This window comes from Larimichthys crocea, chromosome XVI, assembly GCF_000972845.2.
Source record: "Larimichthys crocea isolate SSNF chromosome XVI, L_crocea_2.0, whole genome shotgun sequence".
NCBI lineage: Eukaryota > Metazoa > Chordata > Actinopteri > Sciaenidae > Larimichthys > Larimichthys crocea.
The window spans coordinates 8,443,593-8,470,700 of record NC_040026.1 but is presented as its reverse complement, the minus strand read 5'-3'; the positions used below and the strand labels follow the sequence as shown (position 1 = coordinate 8,470,700).

At 37.8% G+C, this 27,108-nt stretch overlaps 6 protein-coding genes across 15 annotated transcripts in view; 5 read left to right on the top strand and 1 right to left on the bottom strand.

Moving 5' to 3' along the window:
* Positions 1–1,327, top strand: part of pigp (phosphatidylinositol glycan anchor biosynthesis, class P) — a 3,941-nt gene extending 2,614 nt beyond the window's left edge. For all 3 annotated transcript variants that reach the window (XM_019271065.2, XM_027289622.1, XM_010733039.3), the window contains 3 exons: positions 375–447; positions 560–678; positions 848–1,327. In XM_019271065.2, the coding sequence (XP_019126610.1) occupies positions 375–447; positions 560–678; positions 848–978 (323 nt within the window). In that variant the 3' untranslated portion in view covers positions 979–1,327. The remainder of the gene's footprint in view (positions 1–374; positions 448–559; positions 679–847) is intronic.
* A 585-nt stretch (positions 1,328–1,912) lies between these two features.
* si:dkey-197c15.6 (putative nuclease HARBI1) lies at positions 1,913–4,162 on the top strand. The gene is made up of 2 exons (XM_027289778.1): positions 1,913–3,230; positions 3,686–4,162. Exons 1-2 carry the CDS (start codon positions 2,546–2,548, stop codon positions 4,111–4,113), a joined length of 1,113 nt encoding a protein of 370 aa, XP_027145579.1. The 5' UTR covers positions 1,913–2,545; the 3' UTR covers positions 4,114–4,162.
* Positions 4,163–4,300: 138 nt separating this feature from the next.
* On the bottom strand, positions 4,301–23,599 carry LOC104920695 (protein tyrosine phosphatase receptor type H). 6 transcript variants are annotated; one of them, XM_027289774.1, is made up of 24 exons: positions 23,507–23,599; positions 13,651–13,759; positions 13,236–13,493; positions 12,744–13,001; positions 12,252–12,509; positions 11,784–12,041; positions 11,341–11,598; positions 10,872–11,129; positions 10,429–10,686; positions 9,966–10,223; positions 9,452–9,709; positions 8,923–9,186; positions 8,556–8,786; positions 7,752–8,009; positions 7,404–7,497; positions 7,255–7,305; positions 6,945–7,026; positions 6,717–6,807; positions 6,513–6,589; positions 6,195–6,329; positions 5,930–6,052; positions 5,587–5,747; positions 5,265–5,400; positions 4,301–4,780 (listed from the first exon to the last, which is right to left on the bottom strand). In XM_027289774.1, the coding sequence occupies exons 9-24, from the start codon at positions 10,592–10,594 to the stop codon at positions 4,643–4,645; spliced, it is 2,523 nt and encodes an 840-aa protein (XP_027145575.1). In that variant the 5' UTR covers positions 10,595–10,686; positions 10,872–11,129; positions 11,341–11,598; positions 11,784–12,041; positions 12,252–12,509; positions 12,744–13,001; positions 13,236–13,493; positions 13,651–13,759; positions 23,507–23,599; the 3' UTR covers positions 4,301–4,642. The 6 variants fall into 6 exon arrangements, with proteins under 6 accessions (XP_027145575.1, XP_019126620.2, XP_019126619.2 ...); XM_019271075.2 differs by lacking the exon at positions 23,507–23,599 and adding an exon at positions 14,763–15,067 and having other exon boundaries at positions 7,255–7,302; XM_019271074.2 differs by lacking the exon at positions 23,507–23,599 and adding an exon at positions 14,763–15,066.
* zgc:56095 (Ferritin, lower subunit-like) lies at positions 17,691–20,078 on the top strand. 2 transcript variants are annotated; one of them, XM_019256034.2, is made up of 5 exons: positions 17,691–17,840; positions 18,401–18,504; positions 18,986–19,132; positions 19,270–19,395; positions 19,528–20,078. In XM_019256034.2, the coding sequence occupies exons 2-5, from the start codon at positions 18,403–18,405 to the stop codon at positions 19,675–19,677; spliced, it is 525 nt and encodes a 174-aa protein (XP_019111579.1). In that variant the 5' UTR covers positions 17,691–17,840; positions 18,401–18,402; the 3' UTR covers positions 19,678–20,078. The 2 variants fall into 2 exon arrangements, with proteins under 2 accessions (XP_019111579.1, XP_019112129.1); XM_019256584.2 differs by lacking the exon at positions 17,691–17,840 and adding an exon at positions 18,132–18,281.
* Positions 21,339–25,780, top strand: syt5b (synaptotagmin Vb). The gene is made up of 9 exons (XM_010751816.3): positions 21,339–21,441; positions 22,236–22,418; positions 23,292–23,467; positions 23,561–23,659; positions 23,819–23,986; positions 24,333–24,500; positions 24,640–24,757; positions 24,888–25,021; positions 25,113–25,780. The coding sequence occupies exons 2-9, from the start codon at positions 22,244–22,246 to the stop codon at positions 25,320–25,322; spliced, it is 1,248 nt and encodes a 415-aa protein (XP_010750118.2). The 5' UTR covers positions 21,339–21,441; positions 22,236–22,243; the 3' UTR covers positions 25,323–25,780.
* Positions 25,781–26,426: 646 nt separating this feature from the next.
* dnaaf3l (dynein axonemal assembly factor 3 like) overlaps positions 26,427–27,108 on the top strand; it is a 13,725-nt gene continuing 13,043 nt past the window's right edge. For both annotated transcript variants that reach the window (XM_027289777.1, XM_010751814.3), the window contains exons 1-2: positions 26,427–26,518; positions 26,772–26,866. In XM_027289777.1, the coding sequence (XP_027145578.1) occupies positions 26,785–26,866 (82 nt within the window). In that variant the 5' untranslated portion in view covers positions 26,427–26,518; positions 26,772–26,784. The remainder of the gene's footprint in view (positions 26,519–26,771; positions 26,867–27,108) is intronic.

Genomic DNA, 27,108 nt, shown 5'->3' with positions numbered 1-27,108 from the left:
CGTACTGTTTTAATAAGGTCTGACTTCCCAGGTTATAATCCAGACAAAGTATTTAGATATTAGACACAATATTAAATGTGGCCCCAGTTTATGCCTTGTGTATTCTTAGCATTAACTATAAATATCACTGTTATGTAATTCAATTACTTTTCAAGCCCTGTAAAGCAAAAGCACAGGGACAGCTTCCTCTGTGTAACTTGGTTACTTTAATGCCTGCACAATATTATATTATCATTGCATACATGTCTTTTCTGAATGAATTTCCAAACAATACTCACTATCCGGTTATGATTATTGTAAATTGATGTAGTAAAATCAGCAGTGTGTGTCATTCAGGTCAAGTCAGTACCTGCTTTGCTTTGCTCTCTTCACAGTTCTGTATTGTCTGTGGGCATTTGTACCAGAGGAGTGGCTTCATTTAATAGGACTCACCTACTGGCCTCAAAAGTAAGCAGAAAATGATCATGGTAGTAGTTATCCAGTAAAGATCCATCTTTTGTTTGTGAATATTATTTTCAAATCTTATGTAAAGTTCACTTCTACACTTTGGCTTGTGTAGATATTGGGCCCTTGCTGTGCCAATCTATCTACTGGTTGCCTTAACGATCAGTTTGGTGATCCTGTTTGGAGTGAACATGAACAACACGGCTCCGCTCGACTCTGTGGACAACATAACAGGTGAAGACGCTGCCACTGTGACCCACTAGTTAGGTGTCAGTGCACCTCTGTGGCAACATTTGAACTACAATAGCTAGAACTGTCATTAATGTACTGTAAAGCACTCAAATGTTAAGAGAATTTTCTTATGGCGACTCTAACACCCTTGAATGTCTCCTTTCTGTCACAGATATGTATGCCCAAGCCCAGGGGACAAACAGCTGCCACAAGGGGGGGATTCCCAGACTCAAAGACGTTTCCATTAGTGAAGTCAACAAAATGTTCTATTTGTCACCGCAAGCAATAAAAAGCAGAAACTGATGTTAGCTTGAGGCAGAGTGGAAGTGAAGCTGCTGAGGATACATACTTTTTATATATGAGATTGCTGTTCACCCTTTGTTTATAAAAGAAGTACTGTATTATTTATCTATCTATCCAGGAACACTGAACATGGGAGCAGAGATTTACTGAATGTATAGACTTTTTCTGATACTTAATACATCTCTATTGGATAAAATCGTGTCCTGTGAACAAACTAACATACTATCCAAGCATCTTGTACACTGGATGAAAAAGGTAGCATATGATTATATTGAATAAATGTCGTACTTTTTACATATATACTTGTTTTGTGCAATCGTAGCACTATTATATATCTGATAATCTCTGATATCTGTATATACTGATATGTTCATCTGTATATAGTGAATTTGCAACAAATCAGAGGTTCTGGAGCAGTTAAATGGCTGTTTGAAATATTCTGATTGAAACGTCTGACATTAAAACGGCACTAGACAAGATTCTCACAACTAGACTTAATGTATTTTATATTTTTAGTTTAACGTATATGGTTGCTTCTTTTTATATAATCATTTTTACAGAGAGGGGAAATCAGTACTTCCTAGTCCGTCTAGAAGTTCTCTGTACAAAAATAACTAGGAGGTGACACAGGCTGTTGTCATAACATCTAAAAAAAAATGTATCTGCACATGCACAAACAGGGCTATAATTAAACCTGTCAGTAGCACTGGGGTATTAATATGTTTGTTGTATGAAGTATAGTTTCACCTTTACAATCAGAATCTGATTTATTGAGCAACTAAAACAAGTTTTGATTTTTATTTACACAGTTTCAGGACAATTAAGAGGAAAATAGATAGATAGATAGATAGATAGATAGATAGATAGATAGATAGATAGATAGATAGATAGATAGATAGATAGATAGATAGATTTAAAATCAGCATGAGTTACAGGATGAGTCTGCTCTCCCTGCACAGAGGGGAGTCATTATAAAGTGTAATGACAGTTGTGATCAGTGACTTCCTGTAGCAGTCCTTTTTACAGTGGAGCTGCAAGAGTCTCTGACTCAGTCTGCTCTGTTGTTTGAACAGGAGCTCATGTAGTAGATGTGAGTTATTGTCCATAATGTTGAGAAGTTTGCTGAGCATCTCCTTTTTTTTCTCAACAAAAAACACAGAGCCAGCCTTCTCGATCACTTTGTTCAGTCTTTTGGTGGCTCTGATGCTGCTGTCGGTTGTTGCAAACATCTGCAGCATCTCGCTGCACACATTAAAGGACCCGAGCTTCATTAAGAAGCAGTCTGCTCTGCACATGATGGGTATTATATGTTCATAATATGCATATGTGTTTATACAGTGTGCAGCCTTTATATCTGACAGTGATGCATGTTTTTTAGGGCTGCATTCGTTTGTAGTTTGTATTCCTGTCCACTTGGTGTCGATAACGAACAATGCGCACTGCGTAAACCTCAAGGAAGAAGACAGTGCATCCACACACCACTTCCCAGTGTTTATCATATGGAAGTATATATATAGTTCTTGTTATCCATGCAGTAATCTTTGATTTGAACGCACCGCAGTGATAAATGGCCTTCGCTCTGCCGGTGTGGTTTGTTATCCAGGAGGAGCTCCTCGGACATGGCGCAGCGGACCATGACGCTCCGAGCTTTTTCGACGAGCTTGACGACGAAGCTTTGTTCCAGATGTTCCACCTCACCAGACCATGCATCGCCTTCATCGCGGACTCGGTCCGCATCCGCATGAAGAAAGTCACTCTGAAGAACCCTGAACTGTCTGTAGATGCCATGGTCATGGTGACGCTGAACTATTACGCACATGGAGTCTGCTCCACCGCCATCCTGGAGAAAGTCGGAATGTGCCGGTCCGACTGCCCCGTGGTCATAAACACTGTGTCCGGGGTCATCGCGGGGATGTCCGATCAGTTCATCTCGTTCCCACTAATCCGGGAAGCCAAAGCTAATGTCGCCTTCAAGATACAGAAATTCTGTGGGATCCCCAATGTGCTGGGCATCCTGGCTCCAGCCCACTTCAAGATCAGAGCCTCTCCGTATGAGAAGGACACGTTTAGGTCTTTTGTCAACACTCTGTGTTACACATCAGTCGTGAGTCAGATCATATGTGACATTGACGGCAACATACTGAGTGTGGAAAAGTGTTGTGTGGGCAGCACGCTTGAGCAGGAAATGTGGGACTCGTCTTTCAAAGGAAGGGAGATGGAGGAGGAACTGCACGGACCTTATTGGGTTATTGGTAAGATATACAGTATGTGCCCTATATAAACAAAGATATTCAAAAGGAAACTGGGAATGGGAGAGACCCATTTGATCATAAGTATCAATGGTGACCTGTTTGTGATCCCACACACACACCAAACCCGTCACACATAAAACACTGTTATTGTATCTTCTGACTTCATGTATTTCTTTAAAAATAATACTTGATTTTGACCATAATAAATCTGAACTCAAGGCCCACTTACTAACTTTTTCCAGGATGTTCAACCACATATCAAACAAGTCCTTGTAAGGTTAGTTTGCTCAGTTATCACGGCAACTGAGCAAACTGCTGAGGAAGACCATGATATGTGGTTGAAATCTCTGGAAAAAGTTGACATGTTTGTAAAATGACAGTTTCCAAAGTCAAGAATGAACTTTATCACTCAGTAATTATGTCATACAACTAATATTCTTGTCTCGTTCTTAAAGGTGGTAAAGGCTACAACTTGAGCAAACATGTCTTGACCCCTGTGTCAGAACCTGCACATGACAACGAGGTCCGCTTCAACGAGGCCCACAAAAAGATCCACAACGTTATGCGGACAATGCTCGGCTCCATGAAGAGGCGTTTCAGGTGTTTGATGCAACTTGGTTATGCACAAGAAGGCTCTTTGGACAAAAAGTCAAACATTATCAAGGCATGCAGTGTACTTCACAACATCTCTAAAAAGTTTTCCGTCCCTCCTCCGCCTGTAGCTGGTAAAATTGAGCCCCTGCATCCAGGCAAGAAGCCTTTAGTGCCAGTAGAGATCAATAATGAGGCCCTTAAAGCCAGACAAGAACTCATTGATGGTAACTTTTCTGTTGCTGCCAGTAGCGAGGACACACCAAGTGCAGACATCACAGAGGATGTGTGAACAGAGTCGATGTGTTATCTGCTTTGGAAAGACACTTAAAGGAAAAACACTGTAACCCAAACACAGCTTATAATATAAGTGTGAGACGAGTTGCTCTTCTTTGTCAATTTGATACTAACATGTAAATGTGACAGAATATTGTTTTTTTTAATCTCATTAGCAGACTTTGTAAAAACACATTCAGGTATGTTTGTCAATAAAAACCTTTTATTTCTTATATAAATAGAAAATTGTGTTTTTCATTCATGATTGTTTCTATTGTTCATGATTGTATCATCATCAGTGCTACTTCCTCATAATAATCATAGAAAAAAATAGTACATTGACGAATGAGAGGAAGAAAAGATTAAGTTAAATAAAATTGTGTTTTTCATGTACAGCAGATGTATATAGATAATAGATATTTACTCACTTATTAAATTTCACTTATCTTATTTCTTATATTTCTTTCATATTTACAGTTGAATAACAAAATATAGACATTAGTTTTTAGAAGGTGCACAAAAGACTAACTGCTGGGCTGACAGTTTCAGGCATTTCTGTTAAACTCTCGGAGTACAGTGGCATTCTCGTATATCATGTCTGCATTCTCATATATGTTGTCTTCAGTCATCTTATTCTGCTGCAGACTGTCCATGATGCACTGGTGCAGGAAAACATACTGCGACTGAAATAAATAAACCACAATTTAAAAAAAACTTGTCATCTCAAAAGCAGAACTAGATGTTAAATGTGTATGTCGACATCACATTCTGGCTGGCACTTCCTTGTATGCAGTATAGCCACAGGGTTAATTAATTTAACAAGATGAACTGCACACTGTCAATATTTACAAGCGTCAAGAGTTTTTTAATAACACATAATAATGTATTCACTTCACAGTTACTGAGATCTTTATAAAAAGGGCTTGCAAATATTTTAACATGTCTACTTATGGTAAGTATGCAGACAGATTTGTAAAAGTTTAAATGGGAAAGACAAAAATACAAATTTAGACCCATTTTGACCCAAAATGTACAACTATATGGAAATGTAAACATAACTTCCATATGCTATAGTATCAGTGCTTGTACAGTATCACCAGCTGTAGGAAACTAACAAAAGAAGAAGTTGCACAGTCTGGAAGGAACTTAAAAAAAAATCAGTTTTACCTCTGTTTGCACCATTAATGGTCGACTCTGTCTCATCTTGTGCACAAAGGAGTTGATGCCCACTGCTTTTTCTTTCTCTAGCTGCTGCAGAAACACATCCAAAGCAATGAGAGTGCCTGTCCTCCCCACTCCAGCACTGAGAGGGACACAGAAATAGTTAAGCAGTTAGTGTGCAGGTATGATGGTTATCATGGATTCTGGATTATTATATCATGAAATAATACTGCAGTAAGCTATTCAGTTGACCTTTGGTTTTTTTCTTAACCATGGGTGATTTTCATATAAACCTAGGTTACCCTCCAGACAAGTACTCATTCTATACCTGCAGTGAACCACAGTCGGTGCTCCAGTCCCTTCTGTCTGTATGTGATCTCTCACCAATCCTCTAAAGTGGATCAGGAATTCTGTGCCCTGTGGGACACCGTGATCAGGCCAGGCAGTGAAATGAAAATGTCTCACTGTGCGCTCCTCTGAGGTGGTAATCTGTGAAGATTCACATAGACATAATGGTTGACCTAAAATCATCAAGCAGGCTCTTTACATTTACATTTACAGTAAAATTCATATGTTTGTATGTTTCTATGTCATGTTTTTCGTTAACTGTGTTGTGCTTCATAAAGCTGTTTAGTTAAGTTACACGTAAAGATTTTAGAGATGTTTCGTACGTGTTTCACTCTAAATTCCCTCAATGTCCAGTAGGCCTCTTGCTGCTCCGAATTCATGGTGACCGACAGCCTTCCATAAAGACGAGGCTCATTGTCTGCAGGCCAGTATTGTTCACACTTAGTCTAGAAAAAGAAAACAGTTGTACCAAGAAGAAATAGGTGTCAACCAACCACATCTATATTAGTTCTTTATGGAGACCAAAATAAGTGAGCAATTTCCTTAAAATCTGACATATAAGAGACTCAAAACTCGTTGAGGACTCACCCTTCCCCCTTCAGTGCAGTTGGTTACCATGGCGATTCCATTAACTTTTTGTTCCCAGATCATCCTCCAGAAATCATTGACTGTGGTGGGCAGAGGACCCTGGGCTGCAATGTACTCTCTGTTGCTGTTGTAACCCTTAGAAGTAATTGTCAAAATTAGTAATTACACTTCTCTAGATTTTATATGTCCTGCATATGTGAAATCATACAATCAAACACAGTCATCATAAATTGTTGTACAGATGTTTTAGCAACCCTTTGTTTGCAATTTAGTCAAGTTCACTCCAGAAATGATTGTCAACTATCAACTAACACCTACTGGCATGTAATTGGCATTGATGTAGTCGGAGGGCTCATTGGGATTTGATGTTGTTAGCTTCACACGACACCAGTCATCTAAGGTGAAAAAACAGAAGTTGGTTTAAGTGCGATAAGTGCACCACAACAGTCATGCCTCGAATAAGTGAGTGGCTCTTTCATGCGTCTCTATTACTTGCAAGAGGAGTTAAGAAGACAGGCTTACATGGCAGGACATTGTTGAAACGATTCTTTGGTTTGTTGTCAAGTCGCTCCGCTTCTTTTCGTGTCTGCTCCGTGCCAACAGTACTGAGGTTCTGCATGACAGTTGGCAGATAACGCATCATGCGATTCAGAGAAAGGTCAACAGAAAACAAATAAGCTAAATATGCACAGTTTTATAGTCCTATACAAAAATAGGAAGACATAGAAAAACAAAACACAATTATTGCACCTCATATTCCTGGCTGAAACCCCTGTTCTCGTCCCCACTTAGTTGTTTGAAGTGGTCTGGGAAGTTTGCGACAGAAATAGCTCTGAAAAAAAATAACAAAACAATTTAAATAGAATTCATGCATCTTGTATACCTTATGATATGTAAGAGCATCGGCAAACATAAATATTACAGAATCAATATTTATTAATCATAGTTAAAGTATATTTATATTCTCTTTTAAATTAACCATTATTCAAGACCTTCAACTTGTTTACCACATTGTAGGGGACTGACCATGGAATTACCATGAAGGGAAACGCATACTTACTTGGACTTTTTATTAGCCTGTTTGGAACCACTAATGAAGGACTTTTTTCTGCTGTGGGAAAGAAGCAAAGAGGTTCACTGACTGACACTGAGTCTGATTTGTATATTTCAGGTAGATAACATGACGGTAGTAAATGAGGCAGTACCAACCTGATAATATCTGGTCTTTTGAGCAAAAAGATGACAAGCAGACAGACCAAGGCAACAAAGAGTAGCACAGCAAATACTGACCCTGCAATGACTCCTACAGGGATTAAAATCTGGATTAAATGATGTGTAACATCAAGTAGATACTGAACAGAGTAGTCCCTATTTGCATTCAATCACATCTACATCTTTACTTTCCCACTAGTGTACATTTGTAATGTAAGACAAAGCTGAAAATTCAAAGAACCAAAACCAAACAACAAGAAAGTCATATAACTGATGCAAAACAGTAGAATAATGAGGGAAAAAATTTACTATATTGTTAAAGATAGAGACACATACAGTACTCACCCCTTGCATCAGTAAGACACCAAAAAACAACTGGTTCACTCCTTAGGGACCCAGACACTGAAGCTAAAGACACCTTATATTTTTTGGCAGGCTGGAATCCAGGTATTATGATATGCTGTTCCACACGTTCTTTCTTAAAGGTTTTCTCAGCCACGTTCACCTCGACTGCAGTCCACACACCATCCGGATTATTCCATTCAATATAGATGGAATAGCCAGATGCCCAGTTCTCACAATGACCGTTTAAATTCGGAGGAACTAAGTAAAACAAAAATACAAAGATGCCTTTACAGTACGAAAACAACAAGACATAACACTACATTGCATTTCCATACTAAATACACAGATTTCACGAAAATGACCCATCATTTTAAAATCTCCACTTTTTAAAAACTACAATCAAATTGGCCCTTTATTTCCATGGAAAAGACATCTATCAAACAATCAGAAACTTATTTAAAAATATCATAATAACTGAGGATTTGCTGCTTTTCTGTTTTATATATTGAGCACATTGACTATTTTAATTAGTTTTGACTGACACTCTTTGGGCATTTTTACATTTCTTTACAGACACAGTGATTAATCTATCAATACCACTGATAACTTGGTTGTATTCCTAAAGTGAACAAAAAACCTAAATTAATTAGTTGAAGGTGCTGTACCTTCCACTGGTTTAAATATTTTAAATCTTTATTCTTAAAATAGAGACTGAGAAAATAATTATTGTTAGTACTTCACATTATTTCTGTTGGAAGTGCAGACAAATATTTAATTCACGTAGAAAGACAGGTTTGTACTTACTGGTTGTCACCTGGCTGCTACAACTTGGAACACATGTGGAATGGTTTTCATACTCAAAAAACAAGTCATAGGTTGCACCAGGGTAAAGGCCGGTAAATGTCACTTTGCTCCCTCCAGGACTGACATGAGTGTCTGATTTATTACTGGCTCTTGCATTCGTAAACAAGCCTTGAACCATTCCTTGGATCGATGAGTTAGTAACATGCCAGGGTATGCTGGTACAGTTTATGGCTGAAATGAATGAGAGAATAATTGCAGACAAATGCCTAATTTGTTGTTTTTTTCGCACATAATTCAGTTAAAAAAATACAAACTCAAGTTTACCAGAATAATTTGTTGTATCTACTGACAACAGTTCTGTATATACCTGTTACTGCAAAGTTGTTATAAACTGTGCTGTTGAGTCCAAAGAACATTGTGGTCACCCTGAATGGATAACTGGTTCCAGGCTTAAGAGATGAGACTGTGAATGTGATAACATTCTTGTAATTTTTTGAGCGTAATGGAAAATAATCCTTCTCATTCATTTGGAGAAGGTAGCGCCAATCTTTATCCACATCCACATTCCACTTCAGGGTTATTTGAGTTGCAGAGCATTCAGTCACAGTGACCAAAGCCACCATCGAGGGAACTGATGAAAAGAGGGGGGGGGAAGTCACTCACCATTAAATTGCAACTTAACTGGATGTGCACCTTAAATCACACACAAACCATGAATCATCTTGCAAATGAGTTATGATTCTGGAAAGAAACTTAAAAGTATAAGTGACAGCCTACCTAGAAAGAGAAAGCCCTGAATTAATATTAGATGAACAACACCAACAAAATGTTATTAAAACTTTCAATTAGATATTGCCCTTGTATGCTTACTGCAGATCAGGGAAAAAGCATCTTACCAGTGGCTGCAGTGAGGTCTACTCCGCTGCTTTTCACATTTCCAAACACAGTGTAGAGAGTGAAGGTGTATTTAGTCCCACTTGTAAGTTCCTGGATTGTTTCTGTCACATTTACATCATCTGCTGATGCAGTGACATTTCTCTCTATTTCATTGTACCTAAGGGTATAATTGAGGAAATCTTCCACTCTGCCCCACTGCAGAGTTATGCTGGTCTCGTTTTGTCCAATCACTTGAAACTTTCCTGTGTTACGAGGAGCTAGAAAGTGAAGAAACATGATTAAGGAACTGTCAAAAAATTCCATTAAAAATATTATGTTTTGTGCATTTTCTTTTCAAACAAATGAACTGTACTCAATTTGATTATTTTACCAGCCAGAGTCAAAAGTGTTGTGAGCAACATCTATTTGTTACTAAAACTTTAAATTAGATATTGTTACACTGTCTCTCTATTGTTAGCTCTGTCCTGACTTTGGTTGCATGTTTACTGTACATCCGGGGGAAAAGCATCTTACCTGTGACTGCAGTGAGGTTTACTCCACTGCTTTTCACATTTCCAAACACAGTGTAGAGAGTGAAGGTGTATTCAGTCCCACTTGTGAGTTCCTGTATTGTTTCTGTCACAATTACATCTCCTGCTGATGCAGTGACATTTCGCTGTGTTTCATTGTACCTAAGCATATAGTTGAGTATATTTCCCACTTTTCCCCACTGCAGAGTTATGCTGGTCTCATTTTGGTCAATTGATTTGAATCCGTTGACAATAGAAGGAGCTAGAATGTGAAAAAATATTATGTTTATGTTTTTCTTTTCAAACAATTGATACGTTGTACTCAATTTGATTATTTTACCAGCCAGAGTCAAAAGTGTTGTAAGCAACATCTATTTGTTACTAAAACTTAAAATTAGATATTGTTACAGAGCTCTGTCCTGACTTTGGTTGCATGTTTACTGTACATCCAGAGAAAAGCATCTTACCTGTGACTGCAGTGAGGTTTACTCCAATGCTTTTCACATTTCCAAACACAGTGTAGAGAGTGAAGGTGTATTCAGTCCCACTTGTGAGTTCCTGGATTGTTTCTGTCACAATTACATCTCCTGCTGATGCAGTGACATTTCTCTGTGTTTCATTGTACCTAAGCATATAATTGAGTAAATCTCCCACTTTTCCCCACTGCAGAGTTATGCTGGTCTCGTTTTGGTCAATTAATTTGAATCCGTTGGCATCAGAAGGAGCTAGAATGTGAAAAAATATTATGTTTATGTTTTTCTATTCAAACAATTGATAAGTTGTACTCAATTCCATTATTTGATCAGCAAAACCTATTTGTTACTGGAACACTTTAAATCAGATATTGTTACAAAGCTTTGTCCTGACTCTTGTTGTACATCTACTGTAGATCAGGAGAAAAGCATCTTACCTGTGACTGCAGTGAGGTGTACTCCCCTGCTTATGGCATCTTCAAACACAGTGTAGAGAGTGAAGGTGTATTCAGTCCCACTTGTGAGTTCCTGGATTATTTCTGTCACATCTACATCTTCTGCTGATGCAGTGACATTTCTCTCTGTTTCATTATACCTAAGCGTATAATTAAGGAAACCTTCCACTTTTTCCCACTGCAGAGTTATGCTGGTCTCGTTTTGTCCAATTGATTCGAAGTCCTTTGCATCAGGAGGAGCTAGAATGTGAAAGGATGTGACAGGAAATCTCTCAGAAAATGTTACATTTAGTGAATCTTTCAAAAACAAATAATAAGCTGCACTGAATTCCATTATTTTATCAGCCACAGTAAAAGAAATGTTGCTAAAACTTAATTTTAGAAATGGCTACAGTGTGCTGACCAAGCCCTTGTTGCATGTTCACTGTACATCCAGAGAAAAGCATCTTACCTGTGACTTTAGTGAGGTGTACTCCACTGCTTCTGACATTTTTAAACACAGTGTAGAGAGTAAATGTGTATTCAGTCCCACTTGTGAGTTCCTGGATTGTTTCTGTCACATTTACATCATCTGCTGATGCAGTGACATTTCTCTCTTTTTCATTATACCTAAGCGTATAATTGAGGAAATCTCCCACTCTTCCCCACTGCAGAGTTATGCTGGTCTCGTTTTGTCCAATTGATTTGAAGTCCTCGGCATCAAGAGGAGCTAGAATGTGAAAAAATATTATGTTTATGTTTTTCTTTTCAAACAATTGATACGTTGTACTCAATTGCATTATTTGATCAGCAAAACCTATTTGTTACTGGAACACTTTAAATCAGATATTGTTACAAAGCTTTATCCTGACTCTTGTTGTACATCTACTGTAGATCAGGAAAAAAGCATCTTACCTGTGACTGCAGTGAGGTTTACTCCGCTGCTAGTGGCACTTCCATTCACAGTGTAGAGAGTGAAGGTGTATTCAGTCCCATTTGTAAGTCCCTGGATTGTTTCTGTCACATTTACATCTTGTGCTGATGCAGTGACATTTCTCTCTTCTTTATTATACCTAAGCGTATAATTAAGGAAACCTTCCACTTTTCTCCACTGCAGAGTTATGCTGGTCTTGTTTTGTCCAATTAATTTGAAGTCCTCGGCATCAGGAAGATCTAGAATGTGAAAGGATGTGACAGGAAATCTCTCAGAAAATGTTACATTTAGTGAATCTTTCAAAACAAATAATAAGCTGCACTGAATTCCATTATTTTATCAGCCACAGTAAAAGAAATGTTGCTAAAACTTAATTTTAGAAATGGCTACAGTGTGCTGACCAAGCCCTTGTTGCATGTTCACTGTACATCCAGAGAAAAGCATCTTACCTGTGACTTTAGTGAGGTGTACTCCACTGCTTCTGACATTTTTAAACACAGTGTAGAGAGTGAAGGTGTATTCAGTCCCACCTGTGAGTCCCTGGATTGTTTCTGTCACATCTACATCTCTTACTGCTGCAGAGATACTTTTCTGTATTTCATTGTACCTAAGCGTATAATTGAGGAAATCTTCCACTCTGCCCCACTGCAGAGTTATACTGGTCTCGTTTTGGTCAATGGCTTCGAATGTGTCTGTGTCACGAGGAGCTGCAATGTAAAAAAGAAATAGATAAGAAAATTTGATTGAACAGAATTACAGAGTAACCCAGATAAAATGTCATTTTCGTATACGTTTTAAACAAATAATAAGCTGCACTGAATTCCATTATTTTTGTCAGCCACAGTAAAAAAAATGTTCAGTTAAATTTTTAGAAATTGCTACAGAATGCTGACCGAGCCCTTGTTGTATGTTCACTGTACATCCAGAGAAAAGCATCTTACCTGTGACTGCAGTGAGGTTTACTCCACTGCTTTTCACATTTCCAAACACAGTGTAGAGAGTGAAGGTGTATTCAGTCCCACTTGTGAGTTCCTGGATTGTTTCTGTCACATTTACATCTTCTGCTGATGCAGTGACCTTTCTCTCTATTTCATTGTACCTAAGCGTATAATTGAGGAAATTTTCCACTCTGCCCCACTGCAGAGTTATACTAGTCTCGTTTTGGTCAATGGCTTTGACTGTGTCTGTGTCACAAGGAGCTGCAATGTAAAAAAGAAATAGATACGAAAATTTGATTGAACAGAATTACAGAGTAACCCAGATAAAATGTCATTTTCGTATACGTTTTAAACAAATAATAAGCTGCATTGAATTCCATTATTTTTGTCAGCCACATAAAAAAAAATGTTTAGTTACATTTTTTGAAATTGCTACAGAATGCTGACCGAGCCCTTGTTGTATGTTCACTGTACATCCAGAGAAAAGCATCTTACCTGTGACTGCAGTGAGGTTTACTCCACTGCTTTTCACATTTCCAAACACAGTGTAGAGAGTGAAGTTGTATTCAGTCCCACTTGTGAGTTCCTGGATTGTTTCTGTCACATTTACATCTCCTACTGATACGGTGACATTTCTCTCTATTTCATTGTACCTAAGCGTATAATTGAGGAAATCTTCCACTCTGCCCCACTGCAGAGTTATACTGGACTCGCTTTGTCCAATTGATTTGAAGTCCTCGGCATTAGGAGGAGCTAGAATGTGAAAGGACGTGACAGGAAAAAATATTGTATAATAAGTGGCATTAGTCCTTCTGAATCTATAAAATAATAATGTCTTTATTGACTATTGCTTGTTTTATTTTACAGATAATTGGGTTTTAACCACATTGTAATGGTGCCTCACACTTACGTGATTTTGTTGTTAAACGGGTTGACAGTAGAGTGGTTACTGGTGCTGTTGTCACTTTTCCTTCTGTTGAATTTGTGGTGGAGTTAGAGACTGTCTCACCTCCGACCCACTGAAGCAGAATAGAAGTCAGTGTTTATGTTTAAATGTTTAAAATATATATATTTAAAAAAAAATCCAATTGGTAATGTACAAGATTGCCGGTTAGATTGCCATCTAACTGTGGAATCTACACAGATAAAAGAAGTCTAATGTAATCTCAGAGTATCCCAAAGCAAAAAAAAGCACAAGTTACATAACTAATACTATTGCTATAGTATCTAACGTACTGTGAACAATAGCTTGACGGGGAGGATGAATCTCTTTAGAACTGTTCTACTTGAACAAAAACATTTCTACAAAAACAATTTGAGGCAACTTTATGACACTGCTGAGCAGGAACCTTGACATCAGAGATGACACATGCAAATTATGCCCCAGGGAGTGTGTTAGCATTTTGTACATTTACCTATAAATCTACAACATGCGCAACATCTTAAATACACTAATTGAAATATAGTAAATAACTTTAATTAAAGATCAGATATTTGTACACAATAATTACATAGGATATCTTCTATGGGTTACATTTTCTTTTACATTTTATCGTATCATAAAATTCAAAATTACATAACTATCAAGAGATAAAGACTATTACACAAATCAATTTACATCAGTTACATCAGCTTGTCTAAAATTATACAATAAACAATATAAATGTTAGAGGTACAGCTCTCTTAGTTTTATATTAAGTTATTTCCTCATTCTTCCGTGATGTGAGGAAGTGAGCACAAATAGATTACTGTTGCCAAGAAAGAATGAAAACATATTTCACCATATGAAAAAGTCCATTCTTAAATTGTGCAAGTCCTTTTGTTTTCTGTTCATACTGATATTTCAGAAAATGTCATTTCACTGTCTAAACTTTGTTATCGTGCATTAAAACTTTGTGCGGTTCGCTGTGGTTTTGACACTACCGTTTCCTTTTGTTGAGGTAACAAAGGTTTGAACAAAGGTTCACTATCTGATCACCATCGAAGCTGAAGGTAAAAAAAAAAAAAAAAAAAAAAACTTACCAGAAGCAGGAAGACACACAACAGAAAGCAGTCTGAGGTGGTTTTGAAATATGAAGACTTCATCGCTGCTGCAAATTGTTAAGCTACACTCATACTATTAACTTGTTAAATTCCTTTGTTGTCCCTGTGATGAACTTGCTGTTTCCAGCACTGCCGCGGTTGTGTTGACAAAGACAACAACACTTCAGGCTGATAGTCCAATGTTAACTGAATTCCACTCGTGTTGACTTTTAATTCTTTACCATGTCCTCCTTCTGTAACCCTGTCATATTGGCAAGTGACTCTGTATATTGCTGCTTCTCCTTTTTGGCCTTACAACCACAGAGACCTTTGCCCCGCCTGTTACTTCCTTATTAACGGTCAAAGTATGCTCTTTTTACATGTTTATTAGTGGAAACTGCTTTATATCTGCTGTATAATTACCATTTATGTTTATGACTGCCTGTGCACTTTTATGTTCAGTGCCACACACACACGTTTTTATTTTAAATTATTATGTTATGGATTTCTTAGTTAAAATCACCAACTTGTCTGGGCTGATTTCATGGACTAGTACTTTTTCTTTTGCTTTCTTCGCACTGTCTTGCAAGGCTGTGTTATTTATAGCTGCCTGCTGTGAAACCTCTATGAGGAACTGAGAAGAGATAACATTACCAACACCTTTTAGCAGAACATGAAGTCACAATAGTGTTTACGGTGTTATATTATGGTGCAGCATGCAATAGAAGTGTAGTTTTGTCAAAGAAAGCGTTGTTCAATGAGGAAACATTGGGAGGAAGTTAGCTATCATAATTCTAATCCTTTCCCCCAATCCTTGAATATTATATGATGTCACTAACAGCACATCTATAATGAGCTTCTGTATAAGATACAACGCACAAGTAGTGTTTGTTTTAAAAAGCATATTCATTCGACAGTCATGTTATATTTTATGATATTTGGCACCAGTTCTCATAATAATGTCCTTATTATTGCGTTTTACAACCTGCAGTCGAAAGTTAAACTCACATTCAACAATGTGCATAGTTCATACAAACCTTAAAATCTATCAAGGTTATACTAACATCTGTTATGGTGGCTGGCTAAACAATTTTCAATGTCAGCAGATGTTGAAAAAATGTAGCTGCCTCCTGACTTTGTTTGTTTCAAAACTTCAAAACAAAATTGATTGCTCTGATTTACTTTGGTGTCACTGAAATATTTGGCTACAAAAAATACCCTTACACCACATATTTGTGCACATACAGAAGACATGAACTATGAATTTCAGGTGATATTGTGGGACGGGCCATTCCTACAACTTCATCTATCTTATGACTAAAACTGCCAACAACACAACGGATCCACACTCATCCTTCTTAGTCATCTCTCTTTAACTTCACATAACCCTGTTTCCATTACTCTTGACTACCAACCTCTTGAACACATGTACACATACATCAACACCTAAATACACTATCATCATCATTATTATTATTTTAAATTATCAGTGATGTTGCTGTGATTACGATAGCAGTATCGGAAATTGCATATATATATATATATATCTATATATCTATATATATATATAATATATATATATATATATATATATTCCTACATTTATTTATTTAAGTTGCTGTTGCACTACTGTTTTATACTGTTCTATTTAAATGCCTTTTTTATTTAAAAATATTGTGGCTGCACTTTTTTTTTTCTAAAATGATTCCTAGATTTATCAATTCAAATGCATCTGCACTACTGTTTTTTATACTGTTCTATTTAAGAATAAATGTAAAAATAAATGGCTTAAATTTGCTGTATTTATTCATGTTTTACAAAGGGTTTAACCTGAGCCCGGCCTTACCACAATGATAATCATATCACAGTCATGCAGGCGTAGTATGATTTCTTTTTTTATAACATACTGGTGTCAGATCGGCCAATACCCACAGCACAAGTATCGGAATCGGTATCGGAAGGAAAAAATGGTATTGGAACATCTCTAAAACACATTCATATTATTTTTATTGTTGTTAATAATTGGTTAAGTAATTCACTGATTTATTAGTTAGATAATTAGTTAAATAATTGATTGCATTCTTTTTCATCATCACTATAACTGTCTAACTACCTGTGACTAACTGTCCTGGCAACTAGGAGTAAACCGACTGAGGATGCCCTGCTAGAAATCTCTGGGATGGGCTTCATAAGGGGCAATATTGAGTAACAAACAAACCCCATATCTAATACATCTGCCTGTTTCTAATGAACAGGCCCCCTCCTTAGGGTCTGGAAGCAGCCCATTAATGCTATCAATTCAAATCCTCTAAAACAAAATAACACTGGAAACAAAGTAATAATTACACAGAAAAAATGATGATAGTAATAATCTGAAAAAAATAAGTAGTATGAACAATTAGTAGCACCCTCTCCATCACACAGTGGACAGACAGCGGAGCACGCTGACGAAGGGACAGATACAGGAAATCTTTCCTGCCACATGCCATCACACTGTAATAACAGCTAAAAAAAAACAAAAAAAAAACTCATAATTTACAGTCACTGCACATTTCTCCTTCCTTACTTTGCACCAAATCAACAAAGCCAATTTGCTGTATGTACTTTTGTACAATATATTTGATTTACTATTGCTTTTTTTGATATTTTATTATGTATAGTTTGTTCTTTATATATTTTTATTATGATGTTGTCTATCCTCACTGTGTGTAATGCTGCTGCACTGTAATTTATCTATCTATCTATCTATCTATCTATCTATCTATCTATCTATGAGCTACTGAGAAGCTTCCTCCATGATGTTTATTACGGTTTCAGTTCCTCTTTGTTTGTTAATAAAACAGTTATCTGGTATAATACAGGGATCTTATTGTATTTGTTCAGGTTGGGTTGAGCCCTCACGTTGTGTGATGCGCCATGCGTCCAACAGGTGGCGGTACAGATGCACAGAGAATATAAACAACACAAAACAAGCTAAGCAGGTTAGCAGGGGGAAGGCTCACCGTTTCCTCGTGTGTAAACACGATAAAGCCAGCTAAAGCCCTGGCACAGAGGAGAAGTGTTACCTTCACACAACAAGTAAGTGACAAAAAGCCAAAGTAACATTAGCAGACAGCACACAGTCCTGTTTACGTGATGTTTACCTGAAGCTAACGTGAGCTGAGCTAAACAGCTGTCTTTCTAGCTAAGATGGCGTTAACTAGTTGTGTTAACTAGTTGTTGTTGTTTTTAAGTGTTTTTGAGCAAGACGAGCTCAAGGCTTGTGAAGGAGTTAATGTTATCCGTGCTCTGACGACGACGTTTGACAAAACGTGCTAACGTGAGCGTAAATTTCACCTGGCCAGACACGTTACAGCCCTGTTAAACTCGACTCACTTCACAACATGACGACAGTCTGGCTTATGTTTGACTGAAGCTGTTAAACACCGGCTGTATATAAGCTGTCCTGCAGAAAGGGGTGCAGGGCTTCAGTGAGCTTACTACAGTGGGTGAACACAAAGCGCTTGTTAGCTGGTGAAGGTGAGAAATGTTTGCTTTCCTGCTACAAAGAGGACGCCTGTCTGTCTGAAGTATGTCAAGTAAGTAATGCTTTCATCTAAATCGGTGTAACAATAATGCTTTTTCTGTCTTTTGTTCAGAAATGCAGTCTGTTGTGAAACAAAACTTCCATTCAGAGACTGAAGGAGACATCAACAAACTCATCAATGTGAAGCTCAATGCATCCTACACCTACCTTTCTCTGGTAAGGTTTGTGTAAAGTTAATCTACTAGTATCATTATCTGATTTATTTAAATTTAAATGTTAGGTTTCAGCATTGACATAATCTGCTCCCTCTGATTATATTCTGGGATTCTCATTGAGTCTACCGCTAATTTAATTGTATATAGTTTTTATCTCTATTTGTAGTTTCTTATTTCTGTAAAGTTTTGTTCTATTTTTAACTTTTGTATAGTTTTCTATTTGCACAGCTTTAATTTCTTCTTTGCACGGGTTTAATTTAAATTTAACACATGTTTACTGTGGTGTAGGGTCATTTGAATGCATGCTTTTACTGTGTGTTAACCGTGTCTCGAGCTGCTACCGGATGCTTGAATTTCCCTCTGGATCAATAAAGTATATATCCATCTATAAAACAATAGTCCTTTTCCTCTTTGAATGAATTCTCTCTTTTTCATCATATGTCTGGAAACTCTTTAACACAGTGTTTCTCTCCTCTCTGTAGGGGATGTACTTTGACAGGGATGATGTTGCCTTGCCCAAATTCTCCAGTTTTTTCCTGGAGCGCTCCGTGAAAGAGAGGGAGCAGGCTGAGAAGCTGCTGGAATATCAGAACATGAGAGGAGGCAGAATTTTGCTCCAGACCATTGTCGTAAGTCAATGCAATGTCCACTCTTTTTATTTATTTATTTATTTTTTTCCCAGGGGGTAGGGGCGTTTTGAAGCCATTAAAGATTATGGTACACTTTTGATTCATGTGTTTATCCATGTATCGACTTTTTGTTTTAGAAACCAAGTAGAGATGATTGGGTAGGTGGTTTGGATGCCATGACCTTTTCCCTGGACTACCAGAAGTCCCTTAACTCATGTGTCCTTGATGTGCACCGCCGAGCAGGAACCCACACTGATCCTCATGTAAGTCTGGCACTGTTAGATAGATTTTATATATATTCATCAGAAAGATTTGAGGGTAGTACATGTCATCCTAATTTATTTCCTCTTTGGCTATTTTTAGTGTTTGTATTTTCTGTCTTCCCTCTTTTGCAGTTGTGTGACTTCCTCGAGCAGCACTTCCTTCTCGACAGCCACGATACCATCAAGAAGCTGGGCGATTACGTTGGCAGTCTGAACCGCATCACTGCGTCTGAGAAACACGGCTCTATGGGAGAATACCTCTTTGATAAACACACTCTGTAAAAGGTCACAGCAACACAGTGGCACAAGCTCCAAATTTTAAAATGCACATGGAGCCCAGAGGGCAACAGCCCCTAAAAACACTGTGTATGTTTTCCGTTAAGAAAATTGCAAAAATATTTCCAAAATAACAGAAAATACCTCAGTTTTTCTTGAAAGCCATGGTGGAAAAATATTCTCACAAATATGGTGCTAAAAACTACCAACTTGATAAGCTGTTAAAATAAGTCAGTTGTTCATTTAAACAATTGTATCATGTGTCATACATTCCAATGTGTCGGAGGTTTTAAACAATTTCAAAATATTTGTTGAATGCGTACATTTCTGATTAAAACAAAATTATTCACACAGTTTATGATTTGGAATATCAGTGAAATGCAAATTAAAGTCGGATTATGCTGACATTTTGCTTTTGTCTTTCTTTTTTATAGCCAGTTGGACTGTTTGTCCAGTTGTTAAGTCGTATATCGTTTGAACACACACATGTCCTTTAATGTCACATCTGCACCTATAGAACACTGTAAAGATAGCACTGGAACTTTGCTGACTCACTGTTTGGTGGAAGCTTAATGTTTAACACTAGGTTTACAGACAGCTTGTGGTTAAAAATGCCATGGCTGCTTCTTTGTAAATTACATGTTTGCAGGATTATGTCAGCAGAGTACATCACAGCTAGGCATATGTTCTATTTTTATAATCTACTGATACAGTGCTGCAAGTGTGAACTAAAAAAAAAAAAAAAGTACTCTTCTGACAAAAAGATTTGATAAGTTTTTGATTTTAGATCTAATGATTTCTTTGACCAGCAGAACATTTTTATGACATAAACATGCAACACTGTTTACAAAACAATATGATAATTTAATTAAAATGGTCTCTACTAGTGTTGCTTTCAAGCTGGATCAGTGCCCTCAGTGGGGAAAAAAGGTCTTGCTAATTAGCTGACCTAAAAAAATGTGTTGACAAGACAATACCCTACAGACTACAGGGGAATATCATGTAACCGTGTACTCTAGCCCTCCAATAAATGCTATAAAGCTATGTTCTTTTCCATTTTGTTGATCTCTGGAGTTTGGTAAGTTAACTATTAGAGGATGTTGGATTGAAGCTACTGACATCTCCAGATGTAGCAGTGCAAACACGTGGTAGCATGTCTGGGGATTATGGTTGACAGTTCTCTAAATGCGTGTATGTCTTTTGTACAGTAAAATGGTAAGACGGGGGATCGGGAGGATGGAATATCCACTCTCAGTGAAAGTCGTTGTGGTGGATTGGCGGTGGACTGCAAGGGCAGCTATGCTGAAGGGATTAGTGAAGGGCCAGATGCACTACAATCTCCTCACTCTAATGGATAAACACAACCATCACTGCCATGTTTCATCAGTCTAATGAACTGTCGCTTTTCCTATTCAAGGAGAAGCATTCAATTGTTCAGTATGTGTGAACATTTTAACAGTGGAGCAGGAATATAAGAAAACGTGACTTAGATTTCATGCATCTTCAGACAGACATGAAGCAACAGATGTGTTTTCAGCATTATAATATCGAGAGGGGGGGTGGGGGGGATTAAATCACAACACTGCTCTAGTGATTTGCCAACGCTTGAGCCTCGATGGAAAGGCTTGCAGGGAGCCTGCCAGTCATTCAGCAGCATACAGAAGGAATGATGAGTTTGTGAGGGATCCAACGGGAAGAAATACACTTTGAACTAAAAGTTGCTCCAAAAGTTATTTCGACATAGAGGGAATTAAAGGAACATATCAACAGGTAAGATAAATAGTGACTATTTAAGATTTAGATTTATACTATTTCAATGATAAATTATGAAATGACTGGTTAATCTCCTGACTGGTTCTTTTGATGTCAGTGATTTCTTTACATATACAGTATACCTGCAATTGTAAACAGGCGCCAGTAATGTTTAAATTCCATTCAGCATCCTTTTTTCAGCTGCTGCAACTAGACAAAAGTGACAACAGCCTTTGAGAAAATTATGTAATTCTGATAGGATTGCTATTTTTCATTTACATTATTTCTAAAAATATAGATTTAAATATTTTCTTTAATTATATGTAGTACGGGGAGTACATAGAATTCACAGAAACTACAAAAAAAAAAGAGATTCCTCTCAATGTTGGCCATAGCTCAGTGGACTTCCTTTGAAAAACCTAAATAAACCGTCGTCATTCCAGAAAACTGTCCAAGGGAGTTAAATTGAGGGAGGGGACCAACTCCGAATTTATTTAAGCTTTGAGGATCTGGGATTTTAGATTAATGTTGTAGCGCCAGAGTTTAATCCAGTTACGTGTAGAGATAGTGACGAGAGAAAAATGGGGATGGGAAAAACGCAGTAAGTGTTTGTTATGGAGCGGGGGAGATGACAGAGAAAATGAGAGTAACAGAGGGATTAGGGTCAGCCATGTTGAGCATCTGGCTTAGAAATGTCCTATGCTCTTGAACTGTTCTGCAACGCATGGACATCAAAGTTGTGTTAGCGCTCTCACTGTAGGGGCCAGCATGATAGAGAACACAGGAATAATTAATCAATTCTGATGTTTTAGCAGCTGACATGAGGTTGGCCAGCACTGGGGTTCGGGCCCGGAGGGCTGCAGAGCTCTCTGAACCAGAACCAGAGGAAGCAACGGAGCCAGTTCATCATGAGCACTCCCATTCAGAACATCACCCCAGCCATGATTACAACCACATGAAGGAGAAGTTCATGAATGAACTTGGACATCTGCCAAGTAAGCCACTTCTAGAGCTAACAGGAACATGGTCAATACTATTACTATTAGAAACAACCCCTTTAAAGAATTGATATTATAATATATAAATATTACATATTTATGTTGGCATGTTTAGCCTAAAGATTAAAGAGTATTCTTGACTTATTTGTCATTGTATAAAGAATGATTTTATAATAACATAAGCTTGTTTTCTGTGTCATTATAGCTACTATTTTAATGTTTATGCCCATGAAAATATAAGTGCACAAGACTTGTTTTCGCTTCAGTTAACAACTACTGCTGAGGTACTTTGAGTAAGGCACTTAATGATGAACTGCACTGCTGGGGACTGTTGTTGTACAGAGCCTCTCCTAGCTGGGAGTGTGTTATTATCAGATTGTGGTGAAGGGCGGTGCTGACACATGCAGGCTCAGCAAACCGTCCCTAGATAAACGAAATTGTAACGAACCCTCCAATCTTCTGTTGCAGGAAGTGACAAACACATACATATTTTATTTCACTATTATGCCCTTCTTTAGTTCCGTGTCCAAGCTTTGGAAAAGCAGTTTCAGTTAAACAATATTGTTGAAGTGTATTGACTTATTAAAGTGGATTATTCTTTGATATTTCTTTGTAAATGTGAATGATTTAATTCCTCTTGGGAATCCTGTAAGACCAACAAGCTTTTGCAAAGCCTTCGATAGAATAAAGTTAAAAGATCTGGTGTCTTTAATATCAGATTCAAACTAATTTTTTGCTTGTTCTGTTCGGGATTTTTCCACATCATGCTACTACTGTGAATGTAAAGGACACATCGTTTCCACAATAATAACTATACTTGCATTGTGCATACAGTCATTACTGATAAATAAATGTACTTTTTTTTTGCAGTTCCCATGTGGGCAGTAGCAGCCATTGTTGTGGTGGTCCTGGTTTTGGTAGGATGCTTCATCTTCTGTGTTTTTAAAAAATGCTTCGGGAAAAAGAAAAAGCCAAAGAAAGTAAGGGAGAGGAAGACAGGCCGCCGTAAAAAAGAAAAGGAAGGTGAAGGAGAGGCTGGGGAAAAGGTGTGTGATTATCAGTTACCACTTATTTTATAATCTTACCTGAGCTAGGTCTTCATGATGAAAATCCAATGCACTGATGTTTTTATCTTGCAGGAGGGGGAGCAGAAGAAGGAAGGGGAGGAAGAGGAGAAAGAACAGGAGAAGCTGGGTAAGCTGGAGTTCTCGTTGGACTACAACTTCACAGACACCCAGGTATGTCCTGTTGGAAAACAAAATCATTTTCTGTTTTTTTTTTCAGATGTTTATATTGATAATAGGAATTTAACAAATAACCGTAAACTGTAACTGTAAAAAATGTGCACTCTCTCTATGACAATGGTCATTCTGACTTTTGTCTTCTTTCCTCTGAAGCTTATAGTGGGTATCCTTCAGGCTCAGGACCTCGCTGCTATGGACATGGGGGGAACATCAGACCCCTACGTCAAAGTCTTTTTGTTGCCAGATAAAAAGAAGAAGTACGAGACCAAAGTTCAACGCAAGAATTTATGCCCCGTTTTCAATGAGACTTTCATCTTCAAGGTATCACGTGCCTGATATCTTGATGTTGTCTGTGTTTTGTTTGTTCTTTCTTTTGTCTTTATGTCTCTGTTACTGCTTGTGTTGGTGTTCCAGGTTGTTGGTGACATATCACTTTTTCCTTCATGAGGCAGAAGTTTGGCCTATGTCTCTATTTCCCCTCGTCTTTAGTCTGTTATTCTCTGATTGGCATCTGTCCAGGTATCCCTCCCAAAACAATGCTTTTAATTGTCTCCTGTCACCCTATGTTCTTTGTTATTATCTGGATTTGTACATTTTGTTACATGTAATTCAACTGTCTACCTTCACCTGTTGTACATCCCAACATTATACTTATCTCTCTCTCTAGATCCCGTATGCAGAGTTGGGCGGAAAGACTTTGGTGCTGCAGGTTTTTGACTTTGATCGTTTCTCCAAGCACGATATGATTGGTGAGATAAAGATTCCCATGAACAGTGTTGATTTGGGCCAGCCAATGCAACAATGGAGAGACTTGGAGAGTGGTGAGAAGGAGGAGGTATGATATTTTATTTTCATTGAACCTTGCATCAGTTAATCATTTCGAAGATAAATGCTTCCATTAAAAAGATGTATAAATGATGCATTCAATTTAATTTGATGGGACACCATCCATATTCTTCATATTTTCTTTTCAGCAAGAAAAACTGGGAGACATTTGCATTTCTTTACGGTATGTACCCACTGCTGGAAAACTGACAGTGAACATCATGGAGGCAAAGAATCTGAAGAAAATGGATGTCGGTGGCTTATCAGGTAAGTAAGCTTCCTGCCAGTTATTATCATTCGGTCAGATATTCCTCGTAAGAATCATGAAACTTTAGTCTTATAAGTAAAATAGCCCCATGAAACACAACTATATCTCCCTATTTTCCTCTTCCAAAAGATCCATATGTGAAGATTGTTCTGCAGCAAAATGGGAAACGGATTAAGAAGAAAAAGACGACTGTCAAGAAAAACACGCTCAATCCTTACTTTAATGAGAGTTTCAGCTTTGATGTCCCTTTTGAGCAGATACAGGTCGGCTGAGTCTTAATATCAATTAGCGTTTTGAAATTACCAGATTAAGAGAGAAATGATCTGATGAAATCTCGCTATTGTTTTCTTTCAGAAAGTGCAAGTTGTCCTCACAGTGTTTGACTATGATAAACTTGGGAGCAACGACCCCATTGGAAAGACCTTCATGGGTTATGGAGCTACAGGAGTCGGCCTGCGCCACTGGTCAGAAATGCTTGCCAATCCCAGACGTCCAGTAGCCCAGTGGCACACTCTGCTGCCAGAAGAAGAAGTCGATGCTGCAGTCAAAGCGAAACCTCGTTAGAGTCGCACCTTGTTCATGTATCACATACTGTTGATATGCTACTTATTGTTAATCCTGATGTTTTGTCAATCTGTTTGTTCTGTATTTCATTTTGTTTAAGATACTTTAATGTGACACGTGTGTGTGTATGTGTGCGTGTGTGTGTATGTGTGTGATGCACAGACTATTTTTGATATTTGGTTGTACTTAAAACCCTCGTCTTCCCCTATTTACCTTATATGATTTGTACTTGCATCTTTTGTGTATGCTCATTCGTGGGCCCAGTAAAAATTCGGATGCATGAACGTGGGATTCAGAATAAGTCTGTGTTCTGAAATGTTAGATAACTCTAAATACACGGTAGAGCCTTTTTTGCTCATTTTGTAGTGCTGAAAAATGCCTCCTGTAACGCTCTGTATCTTTGCAAATGCAAATAAACCCACAATGGACAATTACAATGCTTCTCTTATTGTCTTACCTTTAAATTAAATAAGTTCAGGAACAAAGACCACGCTTTAAACTCATCTCATTTCTCCACCTAAAGTACCTAAGCACACTTTCTCCACTATTTCTCTCTTTTATTCATACTCTAATCATGCATAGAGCGACAAAAAGACGGCACCCTCTCAGAGTCTCACCAGCTGACACCGGCCCATCTCCGAACTCCCCCCATCCATGTATTATTTTTAATATTCATATTTACTAAGTAATATATTTGATAAGAATGATAAGAATTTATAAAACCAGGCAATCTTCAAACTCATCCTCCATCTACAACCATGATTTCTCCTCTCATCTCTTATCACTTCATCCCTTGACTTTCTTTCCTTACCCTCCATCCACCTGCTCTTCATCCCTCCACCCTCACCCCTCTTTTATCCACAATATGCAATAAATCTGCCTAAATCTATATCTGTATTGGTTAATGAATTAGCATTAAATTAAACTGAATGGGTTAGTTAGTATTAGTTCATATTATTAATAATTATTGATTAATTCATTAATTTAATTATTCTCTGTATTGTGTATAATACAGTTATCCTACCGTGTTTCCCCATAATAATAATAACAGAGACGGCTATGCTACAATAAACTCTACCGGTAGATGGCGCCCGTCTTCCCCATTTAGAAACCGTTGCCTAGCAACAGACTTCAAACTTTCAGTAGAGACTGTACGCCTGCAAACTTCGCTTACCTGACGTAAAACTGTTTGTAAGGTGAGTTTTTCCATAACTTTTGTGTCATTTGTTAGTATCTGGTCATAGTCTATGTCAGGTTTATCACCATAGTGAGGTTAGAGCGTGTACCTGTGGATAACAAGCTTCATTTGATAAGCTAACGTTTTCTTTCGACCACGTAAGCTCCATGCTAAGCTAAGCTAACTCGTCTTAACTCTGTTAAAACGTTAAAATAACCTCTGCGAACCACTTACAGTCAGGTGCACGGCTCTGTTTGTTTGTCTTTGTTCAGGTCATATTACAGGATGAGTGCTGGACGGGTGTCTGAGGGCGCGGGCTGCATCACCTGGTGGGGCTTCAGTCCTGCACGCGACCTGCTGAGCATGGGTGAGAAAGAGCGGACACAGGTGCACGAGAGGATACGTGGTCCGCACGTGCGTCACAGCAGACATGGTTTAAGTGGTAAAAAAGTAACGGAGTACATTTTGCACTTCAGTACTTATTGACGTATTTGTACGTGAGTGTAGTCATTTATTACTTTAAGATTTATATACAAAACATGTGAACTGTTGAAAAATATGACGCATTAACTTCATATACATTATATATATATTACATATATATCATTT